Source organism: Anopheles darlingi, chromosome 3, assembly GCF_943734745.1.
Source record: "Anopheles darlingi chromosome 3, idAnoDarlMG_H_01, whole genome shotgun sequence".
Classification (NCBI taxonomy): domain Eukaryota; kingdom Metazoa; phylum Arthropoda; class Insecta; order Diptera; family Culicidae; genus Anopheles; species Anopheles darlingi.
The window spans coordinates 31,967,093-31,980,938 of record NC_064875.1 but is presented as its reverse complement, the minus strand read 5'-3'; the positions used below and the strand labels follow the sequence as shown (position 1 = coordinate 31,980,938).

General features: G+C 43.8%; 1 protein-coding gene across 17 annotated transcripts in view; it reads left to right on the top strand.

Annotated features, from left to right (window-relative positions):
• Nucleotides 1-13,846, top strand: part of LOC125956155 (rab11 family-interacting protein 4B) — a 62,497-nt gene that overhangs the window by 21,821 nt on the left and 26,830 nt on the right. For 7 of the 17 annotated variants that reach the window (XM_049687759.1, XM_049687756.1, XM_049687760.1 and 4 more), the window contains 2 exons: nucleotides 863-901; nucleotides 2,723-2,837. In XM_049687759.1, the coding sequence (XP_049543716.1) occupies nucleotides 863-901; nucleotides 2,723-2,837 (154 nt within the window). Of the gene's footprint in view, nucleotides 1-859; nucleotides 902-2,722; nucleotides 2,838-10,991; nucleotides 11,194-11,962; nucleotides 12,038-13,846 lie in introns of those variants that run through there. The other 10 variants (XM_049687757.1, XM_049687754.1, XM_049687755.1 and 7 more) reach the window with 6 other exon arrangements.

Genomic DNA, 13,846 nt, shown 5'->3' with positions numbered 1-13,846 from the left:
ATACGTGTAACGAACATATCGCGGGTATCGGATTAGAGTCCAATCAGTTATCGTAACTGATTTGGCGTCGCTGTAGCTACTGCCGGCTTTACCAGCTGCCGTAATATAAGCAATGTACTGTTGGGCTGCTTTTTTACGGTTGACCAAGCAAAATTATTGTTGGTTGCTTGGTATGTGTTCTTATTCACATAAAATTGAAATAATTTTTTGTTTACATCGATTCGATGAAGAAGGTACAACGATTTCAAAACACATGAAGAAGAAGAGTCATTATCAGAAACGAAAAGGGAATACTTCTTTTTAAATTAGTGTTATTATGTAATCTAATCTGTTTTACTAACCACTACTTCGAGCGGACGGTCTGAAATGGTGTCAAGAATACTGTCAACAACCGTAGTTTGAAACCCTTAGAGAGGTTCACGGCAACCTTTATCCATCCATTCTTCGCAGTAAATAACCGCAACAGTAATGACATTTTTCAAGAACACACAAAAACACTAGACGTTGATAATAGGAACGGCTTAGCGCGGCGTGACATTTTTTTGAGCGGCAGTGTCTGTCTTTCATGTTGACGGAAGAAGGTTATTTCAGGTGTTGGAATAAGCTAGAGCGTTGATGTTGTAACGTGAACGGTTCGGTTGATGGTTGTGTAGGGACAATGAGCTCCATCACATGAGGACCGTCTTTTGTCTGATGTGCCCAGTGAAGGACAGGACAAAACGGTTTGTGGTATCATGTGTGATGCACCTTCATGTTGCCTGAGAAAGCTACATTACGCCTCTTATCAGAAGCAAAACGGTCCCTAGCCTCATTTCACTAATGCGTCACGGCGCGCTTCGTTCTACTTTTTCCGTTTCAGCAGCTCCGGCAAACGGCAGCTAGGATCCAATGCCTTAGCGAAGTAAGTATTTCTCCTGCAAAATATGACACAAAATAACTAACCAAGTATTTAAAGAGCATAACTTAAAGACAGGGCTTCCGGAGGTTTATTTTGAGCAATAATCTAATGAAGACTAGTCGAGTTTCCTTTGCTTGTCTGACAAGCAAGCGATTGTTTTTCTTCATTTTTTAAGGCTTTGATCGCATCAAAATTCATTCTAGAAAGTCGTCTGCTAAATTAGCTGTTGGCTTCAAGAACAAGCTCACACTCTCGTTTTCTAAGGATAATTAAATTTAAATTAAAATGACCTTCGAGGTGCTCTCATTTATGGTGCTGAGGAGCAACTATCGACGTTCTGAGCATTATGAGCAGGCTTTTTGTCGTCGAAAACAAAGAATGGAACAACTGGCGACTAAGCTAAGCTGGAGAATCAGTTTACATTGTATAAAACCGTTCGTTTCATCGTAATGTTGAAAACAAATGATTTCACTTAACAGTTATAGATCTTTATTCCATCATTAAGTTACGGATAAAGTTAACTGATTAAATAGCCGTTAAGCATCATTTTACGATTGGCAAAATGCGCTTTTGTGCAAATACATCCTTTTAATTTGGTCAATACTGCTTCCTTGCAGGGTTTTTGGCAGTTAAGTTTAGTTTCAGGGTCGCATTTTATCGTTTGCTGGTCTGATAGTGTCCCAAACCATCTCGCAAACAAATTTGCCAAATTATAATGTTGTTTACGTTGCAGATTTTTATAGTTTTTGATGTCATGGTATCGCAGGATTGTTCAGAATTTTCAAATTGTTTGAATTGGTATTATTAGTAGCAAGGAAGGAGGGCCCTATATTAGCCTAGCGTTTCGGATCCTACAATTATAACTAGCACAATCCCAATAAGGGAAGACAGCGGAACGATACAAATGGCACCAGAAAGGCCTATTTTTGACAACTTTTAGTGCAGAAACCAAAAAAATCGGTAAAATTCGGTAAAGAAACGGTTAAATTTGAAATTGCTGAAGTGCTGAAACGAGAGTTGTAAACGCACGAAAGCCGGGTAGAGGGCGCCACTTCGGGTATCTTCGGCTTATTTCCAGCCTTCGGCTTGTGTGCCAGGGGCCTTCGGGAATCTTCGGCTTTTTGAATTTGAAACGACCGTTAACGAACACGGATTGAACGCCATGCGCGTAGTTTTGAACCAAATACTCTTGAAAAGTAGACGTTTAATATGACATTAACTTTGAAAAAATAAAGTTGAATGGTTTCTGCACTAAAAGTCGTCAAAAATAAGCCTTTTTGGTGCGTATAACCCTTGGGATTGCTTATTAACTCAAATGAAACTAAAACCCGCTTAGACGGCTGTAGTAAAGTACGGCAAATCTGTTCCGTTCGAGCTTTCAGGGACAGATTTTAGTATAAAAATAGCTCGAATTCGTGAGACGGAGATCGACCTCCTCAAACCAAGACTGGTATTCCGGTTCCAGAAGGATGACCTTCCGCCGCTGCCTGTGTTTTTGAATTTTTGGTGCACGTTTTGCTGTTCGTGGGAGTTCCTGTTTTGTGATTGCAAGCAAAGTACATCAAAGTATTGTTTTCACAGAGCACAGAGCTATTCACCCTACAACGAGTTGTTGATAGGAACAAGTGATTGCAATTGCTCAATTGTAGTCTTGAGTAAAAAAGAGATTAAGTAAAATGCAATGTAATATAATATTGGTCTGACACGATAGAAGGTGTTAGGGGTTTATCTTACAAAGAACTAATTGTGTACTATAGAAATTAGCAACTTGGTTGTAGAACATGTAAAAGCAGAGTGCAACTAATGTCTCACGTTTTCTTACAGCCACCTTTACAGATCATCGAGTTTTAACTCGTCCGGAAGAAGCTCCAACTGTGATACGGCCGAAGACATGTACAGCGATGTAAGCTTGGAAGATGTGCAAGATATCAATCATAAGGTAAGTCGAGACCACATGCTGTTTTGGACTGGCTGGAGAAAGATGAGAAACCCGGAGCGAATCGAAAAGCGATGAATCATTACAAATATTGTACATTATATCCGGTCTTCACACGAAGGTTAAATTCAATTATGTGAAAAGCCACAACATAACCCTTCCACGAACAGTTGGTTTACAAGCTGTTTATGCTGTCATCGGTAACATCATATTAAATTTAAGTAATCTCCTTCGGTATCGTTTGATGTACCTCCGTGTGATAATGAAATCGCACGTTTGGATTGATTGATATAAAATTGTTGGATTGAACTTTTACACTTGTCGAGAGTTACAAAAGATAGAGAAATATGCGTAAAGATTGGAAAACAAATAAACCGGAACCAGAACCGGACCATTGCAGGAAGGGGTATTACTGGCGACTCTCTTCGCTTGGTTGTGCACGAAACGCGTACACAATGTAGCGGATCGATTAAATGATGTGGAAAATTTGTCGCTTTCTTTCCGTCCCTCCAACCAGGTGGGTTTCCAGAGATCAATTTTTTCCGCCATCATTGGTAAGAGTGGGATGTGGCGATGCCATTCAGCGAGAGATTGAGGTTTACTGGAGTGCATCATCATGCCCCTGACCGCAATAAACCATCTTGTGATCGTGTGAATGTGATTTAAACGCCAAACTGTCCCAGCTGTGATGGGAGAACAGTTCAGCTTTCTTTCATTCAAACTACAAAATGATCGTATTTAAATGTTGTCCAAGCAGTTCCAAGGTATGCTTGGCGTGTTAATTGATGATTTCAACATCCTTGTAACATTTAATTGTACAAACAGTGGCGAGACGCTGTTCTTCGTTGGTAAGGGCGTTTACCAAGGTCAGCTGGTTACCAGTTGCCCTATTCGATCTCTTCTGAGTGTCGTCACATGTGTCGTCAGAGCGTTGGTGTCAGAGCTGTGTGGTCGAAATATTCTGATTAACATGAAATAACCGTTTCAATGCAAAATCAGCTATGCAACTCCTCCATCATTTTGAGCGGAAAGGTAATAAATTGCAGCAGTGATTAAGAAACGGACGATAGTTTTAGACTTGCCCCGCGACCTACGGAACTCATGCACTCGATTATTCAACTTTGTCAGTTTAGATATGGTTAGATGACGATTACTGTTTTGCATTAAAAGTACAACATCAATCAACAGCAATTTTGGACGCAGCATTCCACCTTTGTTACAATGTAACTTGGAAAGAGGAATAATAATATCATCCTTTGCAAAGATGAATATCCGTTTGAAAAATGCAGCACTGCTGAAGGGGAGTTAATTGGAGTTCAAGGCAGAGTGCATTTTTGGCAAGAGCACATAAGAACTAACAGTGTCTCTATTGCAGTGCAATCATACTTTATCTCACATACTTTATCCTATTAATAGACTAATCCATTTAATAAATGTAGTGCTATACGGCGATTTTATCACAGTAGTTGTTTTCTAAATTTAAATGCTTAAAATCCCATCAGCATCATCTAGGCCGAAAACAGACAATTTCTCCTCTTCCTCACTCAACACTTTGGTAGAAAATGAAACAAAAACACTTTCAATTGGCAGTGTGACACGCACGATGGGTGTATTAAAAAAGAAAACGAACCGACAGATGAGGTGCGCCTATCTTTTCGTGTGCCTGTGTTCAGCTCAAACAATAGTCTATTAAGATTTGGGAAGTGTACTTCACCCAGTGAATGGCTCAATCGAGAGATATACTGCAGGCTGTCAATACGGGAAGGTGTCGATGAGATCTGGGTTCCACACTGAATAAACATGATATTCAAGTGGATGAAAGATCGTGGAAAAGTGATAGTGCCCTCGAGGAGGAGATGTATAAATCGGGGCTCCATTGGAGTTTTCCCCTGTTGATATGCAGAAATTCGTGGAATTCTTACAAATCTCGAAGAAAACCGCCACCACCCATGCCGGCAAAAGAAATGATTCGGACTGTTCGGAGCGTTTTTCGGGGTCAATGTTGGAAACGCCAAGAGAGGAGGTCTTCCGATACGATTCCTCCGTTTTCATAGTCACTAATCGCAGATGCCGATGTTGCGGATTAAACCATTAACCAGCTGCTTTGAGCAGCTAGTCCGAGGCGAATGTGGCGATGCCACTGAAGTGTTCTATTTTCGTCGCAGTTTTGGCGTATGCTTGGCCGTTTTGAAATATCTCCTTGCTTCGGCCGGCCTAGGCCTTGAAATGAACGACCAATACAGACATAATTTTTGCACCAAATGGAACTGTTGCCCGTGATGCGATCCGGTTCCAAGATGTTTTGAATGGTTAAAACGGGAAAACCATTTGAATATCGTGTATTGGTCGGGCCGATACAGTTCAGTGTGTCACGTCATCTGGTTTTCCTGTTATACTCCCATGATGATGTCACTGGCAGCTGGCCAAGCAAAGGGACGCAGCAGGGGTTGCGCAAAAGAAAACGATCTTCCGATTTCGCCTTTCGAGTTTAGTGTTGAGTGGCATTATAATTAGAAAACCACACAATGATTGTTTTCTTTTTCATAATTGGGACATCCCCGGGGGGCAGGTAGCATTTCTGGGGTAGTGTCAGCTCGATAGTTCACTGCCTGTCTTCTAATTAACAATTTGCAACAAAACTTCTAATGATTTATGATGTTTCGTAAAAGAAGGTCAAGTTTAGTACAGGGTTCATGTTTTGGTTTATAAGTTTTAAAAACTTTCAAACATCTCAGAGAGAAATGTAATGACCAGCCCAGTAAGATCTCATTATTCCCATCATTACGAATAAAACACAGGATAAGCTGTGTCGATCATGACCATTATTTGTACCGTTGAGACGGAACACCAAAACGCCAATTTCGCACTCCAAGTACCGGTTAAAGCTGCTTTCACATCGAGCGCGTTTTTAAAAACGCCAAAGTTGGCGTTTTTTGACGCAAAAGCTTAATTTATTGTTCACACCTAGGTTGCGCGAAGGTCGATTTAAAATTCACGAAAAATAGCACTATATCACTACCGCCACCTTATCAAATCATGATAAATAGTTTAATCTTCACGCAAAACAGTTATTACCCGGATTTCAACACATTCCTGCCAAAACAAATTGCAAAACCAAAGGGCTACGCTGGCTTGCTTGCGTAGCCTGCTACAGTCGGCTCAGAACCTGCCACAATCTGTAGATTTTCACAGATCCGAAAAAAAACGCCAACTTTTAAGCTCTTCAAAAGCTCCAAAAAATAGCTTTCGGTGCGTTACGTGAACACTTCCATATATTTTGATGTGATACAACCGTGTTTTCTGCGTCAAAAAACCTGCTGCGTCTATTAGTGGCGTTTAAACGCGCTCGATGTGAAAGCAGCTTAACTCGCCGTAAATGTTGTTTTTATGCACTCACATTCGTATTTCTCACCCATCCCCCCCACACCCAAACGTACCGTTCGTGGGAAGGTTCTTGTGTGCCGAGAAATGTTCTAAACAAATGGTCATTTCCTGTCCCCGGTTCCCGCTCTCTTTGGCATCTATCGCTTGACTATAGTTTTTCGTGCCGGTGCCGGTTTTCGCATGCCGTCTCGTACCCCCCAATCGGGATCGAAACGTCGTTCCCTCGGCCGAGAATCACGGTGGTCCAAAATATGCGAAGGTTAAATTAATTCGCCCCTTTAACGCCTAATTTAACGATGAGCTATAGAGCATCTTGTCAGTGCCATTCCAAAACATTAGCCAGCGCATTTCGCACGGCACCGGTGGTAGAATTTCGACCGCGAAGATGAGCAATTGTTTGCTTGCCATCTGGCGAAAGGATGGGTAGTAGGGTTACGAAACGGGAACAGGAATAGTGGAGGGATGTTTTATGGCCGCTTGGCAAAACAGTGGATTAGCGGCACGATTAAATCTTATCGTCGACTTATTGGCGAAACGGTACCAAAGCGCATGGAATGGAATGAAAAATGCTACCGTTTTGTTGCGCTCATTTGGCCAGGCACATCTCTCAAAGCATGGTTCTTGATGGTGTTTCTTCATATATAGAAAATTTTCGTTTCGATATCGAAACTTTCATATCATAATATGTGTGTTTGTCTAGAAATTCAATTTAGTCCACTTTTTTCTACAGTGAATTATACAAAATTTACATTATTTCCCTAAAATAACTTTCTCGTTGCTGTTGCACAAAACAAGTAAGTAAAACTTTGCTCCAAACTTGTAGGGCACGGCACAAAGAAGCCGTTTTTTTTTACTTTAGCAACGACAATTTTCTGCGTTTGTAGAAAACCGAGAAAGAAACAGCAGTTGTTAAAAAGGATAAAGGCAATTGATCGTGGCTATAATGTTAGATGCTGCATCTCTTGCCGCTAGCAATATTAGTCCAATGTCTTTGAAAGAAGATTAAGAAATCTTTTGCATATCGAGTGGAATCTAATAAATTAATACCAAACCCACAATGCTGTTTATACAGTTTCGCTCCTTCCCGGTGCATGCAAATGTGCGTTGCAACAGCTGGCCTGAATCATGAAAGGGGCGCTCCTCCATTGTGGGTGATATAAAGTAACGATTTGATTGAACAACAATCCTGAAATTCTGATCTCTTGCTGGGAAAACTGTTTGCGACATCATCGCCGTCTTTGTTGCGTTTACCGTGACGACGAGAGGGACACATTTTTTACCGTTCGTGTCCCAAATGTCCGGTAGCAGGGCGGCTACGCGCTGATGACGTTCCGCAAATATACATATGTGCAAATGCGTGTGACGCTTAGGCTGCTGCCGTCGCCAAACAGCGGTTGTTTGTTGCCCACGCAGTGCTTCTTGGTCGTCGCATAGGCGTGTGCTATTGCTGCTGGTTGATTCAATTGTTTCAGTCTCAGACTTGCTCGAGTTTTGTGTCGCTCAAAAGAACTCCATCGGCAGCGATGAGATCATGCGTTTAACGATGTTATTAATTTACTTTGCGAGTCGCGGAATGTGGACCTCGGTGCCGATGTTTTGTGCTCTAAATTGATTGCAGGAGGAGGTCGTCCGGTGGTGGTGATCTTTGGCATTCTTTCGCCGAACGGATGGCACTCGCGATTGCGCCGTTTGGATGCTGTGCTGTGCTGTTGTGATGATTCACATCATAAGTGATGGTGGTCAAATGACAAATGATTTCATTCACTTTACAGCACATTGAACATGCTACAAATCGCAGATACTGCGCCACAGCATTGCTGTGCCTTGGCCACGGTTTGCGCACGCTTCAGTTGTTGACGCATACGTGGTCCATTTGTTTTGAATTAATTTTTGAAATTTAAACTAGATTAAAAACATTCCATCTTCCACACTGTACGGCGATGGCTTTCATCTCGAGAGACTCTCGAGTAAAACGTAATTAAGACGGCTTTTTTTTATAAAATAATAATGCTCGGGAGTACTACTCGATTCGAGTGGAGCCAACTGATAGTGTTTCCGTGACGCAACGTTTCTTGAAGTCCGCCGCGTCAGTTGGTTTAGTTGGAACGGAAGTGATAAATTAGTTTATCACGCTAGCAGCGAGCGGTAAACGAGTGGGTATTGCGCATACACGTTTCGAGTGTAGTAGTGATCATGGCAGTGATGCATCCGATGCTTGGTGCATTCTGTGCATCGTCCGTGGTCCAATGTGACCACATCTTTTTGAGAATATCGAAATAACGCTACCTTCAGAACAAGAGAGACAGTGTAGCGGGACAAGATTGACTTCTAATGTCAGATTGATGAGAAGAAAGACCACGGAATGTAAATCGGCGTCATCCCACGTGCCCATGCGCCCTGTAGTGCAGCTAATCGCGTGCATACCAACAACACCAATGAGCATTTGTTTTTGGGGCGGTGTGGTGACCACTATAGTGTGCGCTGTGAATCTCAAAGAGAACCGGCAGCTATTTTTAGCCGGAAACTGTGGTATCTCAGCTGTGCCCCCGGTAGTAGTTGTTTCAAAAACCGCTTGAATGATGACACCATGTAGAAGTACCCATTGAAGAGAGGAGGATCCTCGATATGGAGGAAACGTGCTTTGTTGCACCTCGTAGAAGATAAATATTGGCACCAGCCGGACCAGGGAAGCGACCTTTTCATTAGTGCGATGTTGTTACCTGCTGCAGTAAGGCACGTTCGGCGTGCGGCCGGCGGTGCGCGGTGCGGTATGTAATATGAACAGCATTTTTGGTGGATAGCTATGCAAATGGTCGTTGTCTTGGAGTCCAAGGTGGTACAAGATAAATAGTGCCGCCGCATCCGTGTGGGCAAACAATGCGTTGTAATGCCCACAGGTGCGAACATATTCCATATAGTTGTTGTTCCCCAAGGTCACAGGCTCTTCTAGTTCTGTTAGCAGAGCAGCGAGTACAGCTGATAAACATGCGCCCACTACAGAATTTGCTGATTAAACATTTGAATTTTTTCGACTGATCGACCACTCTTGGCGGTAGAGAATAGTGCCGCCGCATCCGTGTGGGCAAACAATGCGTTGTAATGCCCACAGGTGCGAACATATTCCATATAGTTGTTGTTCCCCAAGGTCACAGGCTCTTCTAGTTCTGTTAGCAGAGCAGCGAGTACAGCTGATAAACATGCGCCCACTACAGAATTTGCTGATTAAACATTTGAATTTTTTCGACTGATCGACCACTCTTGGCGGTAGAGATGAGTTCATCAGAAGTCGTCAAAAGAAAAGATGGTTAAATCTTTGATGTACTAAAGTGATTCAAGAAACATTCGCTTGTACTAAACTTCTAGAGTTTAAGGTTGGTACATTACGATTTCAGCACAATTTGTCAGCAGAGATTTCAATTTTTCGCAGATTTGTCTGCGCAGATCTAAGCGAGCTTCTTTAATTGAACTTTTAAGCTGTTTTCATTTCGAGAGCGTTTTTGAAAACGCCAAAGTTGGCGTTTTTAGGCGTAAAATCTTAATTCATTATTCACACCTAGATTGAGCGAAGACCGATTTAAAATACATGGAAAATAGCACCATATCACTACCGACACCTTATAAAATCATGATAAATAGTTTAATATACACACAAAACAATGATTACCGAGATTTCAGCACATTCCAACAAAAACGAGAAAAAACGCCAACTTTTGAGCTCTTCAAAAGCTCAAAGAAATTGCTTTTGGTGCGTTGTGTGAACGCTTCCATATATTTTGATGTGATACAAACGTGTTTTCTGCGTCAAAAAACACGCTGCGCCAATTACTCGCGTTTTACGCGCGTAAAACGCTCTCGATGTGAAAGCAGCTTTAATTTGTGCAAATTCCATACATGTGTGAGTGTGTGGTTTTGGATTCTTTTTCGATAAGGAAGAACCTTGTAGCTCCTCCCTGGGGCTAAAAATCGTAGAGCCTTTCAATGCCACATGATAGTATATAGTATCTTCTTTGAAAACATTCAAAAAGTGCGTGCAAATATCCTCATCCATTCTACACTACTTCCCCAATCATTTGGCTTCTCTTTAGAAGCGCTGAGTGCTAATTTTGGGCACAAAACGTTCCTCCACGAACTCACAAGCCTAACTCATATCGGATCTGCGCTTGGAAATCGTAATGAAATCGTAAAATCGTAAAAATGAAATCGTACCGTGTGTGGACCACGCTTCACAACTCGAATCGGGCCTGCGTTTCGACCAGGGGCCGACTCGTTCGAGCAGAGCCGAACTCCGAACCGAACCGAGTTTTTCCGTGTTGAATTTCCCCGAAGTAGAGATTTGAATTTGAATGTTTTGAAAATCGCTGAAAACTCCCATTTTGGTCCACGGGAATCGACAGGAAAAAAACACCGATGTGTTTGAGGCACTTTAATTAATACTATAATTACTATAGTGTTTACTACAATTTTATTGCAACACTCATACCAAACTCGGTTGTGTGTCACATTGAATTGTGAAGCTGTGATTATTGAATTTACTGTGTTATTAATAGTGTGACTGTGTTTAAGAAAATTGAAGTTTGTGAATTTCTCTGTAGATTTGATTTGTTCAATTGTGCTATTGTAAAGTTTCAAAGGTTTGTTTAAGTTGCTTCCTATATTCGAACAAACGACGAAACACGAAATCGGTTCACACCAGCTGCAACAACAGATACAGAGTGTTCATCACGAACAACCCTTTTCTCGGGAGGTTTATCTGCTCGAGGAGCGTCGAGTAGTAGCGTCGGGTGTTAGTAGCTTGGTTACTTCGAGACCCGAGCGTCGTTCGTCGTTCGTCGTCGTCGCTCATTCAAAATTGTTCCGTTGGCGGATGAGCACGTGCTCGTTCCCATTTTACAGGGCGCAACCACCCTTTATTCGCGCCACTAGTTCCCGTACTTGTATGTGTTTCTCTATACCTGGTATACCTGTTCCCGGATTTGTGCGTGTGTACAATGTGTCGGTGTTGGAGTGCACCGTGGGGATGATTAATGAAATCGTAAAATCCTAAAAGTTTAAATTTTCAACCTCTCCGCGCAACTCGCGTGAGGCGCGCGCGAGCTTCGTGGTTTTGTGTTTTTTTGGATTTATTTTTGCATTTCGTTTTTGAATTTGTTTTTATTTCTTCGCTCCTCCGTCGGTCGGTCGAATGGTGTGTATACTTTTCGGTTGTAATGTGTTGGTGCTGCGGGAGGCTGGTTCATCATTGATGAGCTTGGTGTGAAGATGATCTTCAGGAAGGGGGGAGGAGTGATTCGCCTGTGATGATACTGGTAGTGTGCTTCTTCTAGCAAACCTCTACGCTCGTGCGTGTGTGCATCGTGTGTGGCTGGAGTTGGTGTGCGCGTTATTTGCCACAATTATATTTCGGTATGCCGTATGCGAGTTATTAAAACATTTTTACGGGTTTTTCGCGTTTCTCTTGCCACCGCACCGCGCCGGTGGTGCGCCACCCCATTGTTCCGTTGCACATCGCATTCGGTTTCGATGCCACAATTACGGTACTTTTCTCTTTCACCATCACCCCACGGGGGGTCGACCCATGTGTGCGCGCGTGTGTATACTGTGTATGTGTGATTTACTTTCTTTTTGGAATTACTTTCATCACACAAACCCCCCTTCCCAGAGCTGTTGATGATTATTTTCGTGCGTAGTTCGTGCGAGTGTCGTGGCCCTTACATTAGTGTGCTGTTGGTTTTTATATGCGAGATAAGAAAGTGATAACACATGCTCGGAATTGTGACATGACGGCGATAGTGTCCCGAAAGGCGTTGGTGTCAATGGTGGTAAAATCAATTTCTGAAGCCCCGCTGCTGCTTCACTGGCATAGGCGGAAGTGATAAGAACCGTGAACCGTCTACGGATTTGATGGTCGACCGCGCACACGCATGCTTATGGTGATCATAACTCAGCAGCAACAACAACAACGACAACGGCATTGGCATGAATGTCAAGAGTGCCTCGGGAAGTGTCCGAAGCAGCACCAGCGGCAGCATCAGAGGAGAAGGTCGTTGATTGACACACTTAAGTGGCCGGATCAGCTGCTGGCTTTGAAGCAGAAGAAGACTCTCCACAATCGTGTCCCCTCTGTCGGCAAGCAATTCCGGTTTTTGGGGCGGCAACCTCTACACGTCCTCATGTATTGTTTTGGAGGAGGGTTAAACACAAAGAAAAAGCACTTCTAGCATCTAGCGATAACCGCGTCGATCGAGTGGCGCTTCCTCCTTGCTTTTGGGTTGGTGACTTTGGACTTTCCGTGCGCCATCGAAGTTCGTGCGCAATACGCTTCAAGCGAAACACGACGCGCTCAGCGGCCACACTGGTACACTGGTGTGTGAACTGAGTGGTCTGGGTGGAGGGAAAACCTTTTCATTTTCTTGGCAAACGGAAAACAGAATCATCCTCTCGCTCCGCGGTCTCGGCCTTCTCTTTGTGCAATGAGCAAAGTACACCGTCCGTGAACTCCCTGGTTTTGTCCATGCACTTGGATGCTGGCTGCTGGTGCCTGGAACAGTGCACTCTAAGTCAGTTGACACAGAACGGCGCCGCGTGTACCGTCCTCTAGTGGCCATGAAAGCCCTATCGAAATGAAATATTGTGCGCATCGGGTCGGGGTTCGAAGGGGTTCCCAACGATGACGACGACGACGACGACGGTGAAGGAGCCCTTGGGAAGAATGGGTGAATGGAAAGTCGTTAAAATCCGTGAGAAAATGCGCGGCCAATGCTTTCCTGGAGACGGGGACTGTATAGGACTTTGGGGCCATTGGAAGCGCTGCTGTTAATGATATCTGGTTTGTTTTTTCCGGCGCCAGCAGCAGCAGCAGCAGCACGACCCTGCGAGGGACATGAGGTGTCCCGGGCTGTGGTGGATTGATTCTAATTTTCCTCCGCCCAACCAACGAGCACTCCAATTACTCATTACACTAGAGATCACGCCGACGAATGCTGTATGCGCATCGAATAGACTGTGGCCCCAAATGTTTCTCTGTCCCTAATTGGACTCTCGCTTTGTCCTCTGCTAGCGAGCTTAACGACTTCTTGAGTTTGATGTTTGATCAACCCCAAAGGCAAGGCGGTTTCAGCGGCCTTGCCCGAGTTAAACCACGTCGTCTATCATCGTGGTCGCTCGTTTTCTTCGTCGAAGCACGGTTTAAACGGTGCTCTATGGGAATCTTGAGACCGACCCCCCACGGGCGTTGATGTTGCGTGCACCAAGATCGCCAACATTGCGATCTCTTGATGGTGATGGTGGTGGTGGTTGGATTCCGCTGGCCGTTGGCCAAAACCTACCTTTATGTGCGTATCGAGCGCATACACAAGCAACTCCCCACAACACCGGGGGCCCTACCGGATCTACGCTTGGCGTGATAACACGCGAGTCTGAAGGAGAAGAACGGGAACTTTACGGTTATGGAAATGGCGGCCCCCCGGGGTTGTGCATGATTGCCTTTTGTGTTGTTGCTGGTGATCGCTGCTGCGAAGTTGGAGAGGAGGGTTCTAGAAAAACCGTGAAACTGAACACGACCGACAAGCGCACATCGAGACCAGCGACTCGGTAGTCCCCCCACAGTGGCCATCAGCGCATCAATCGGG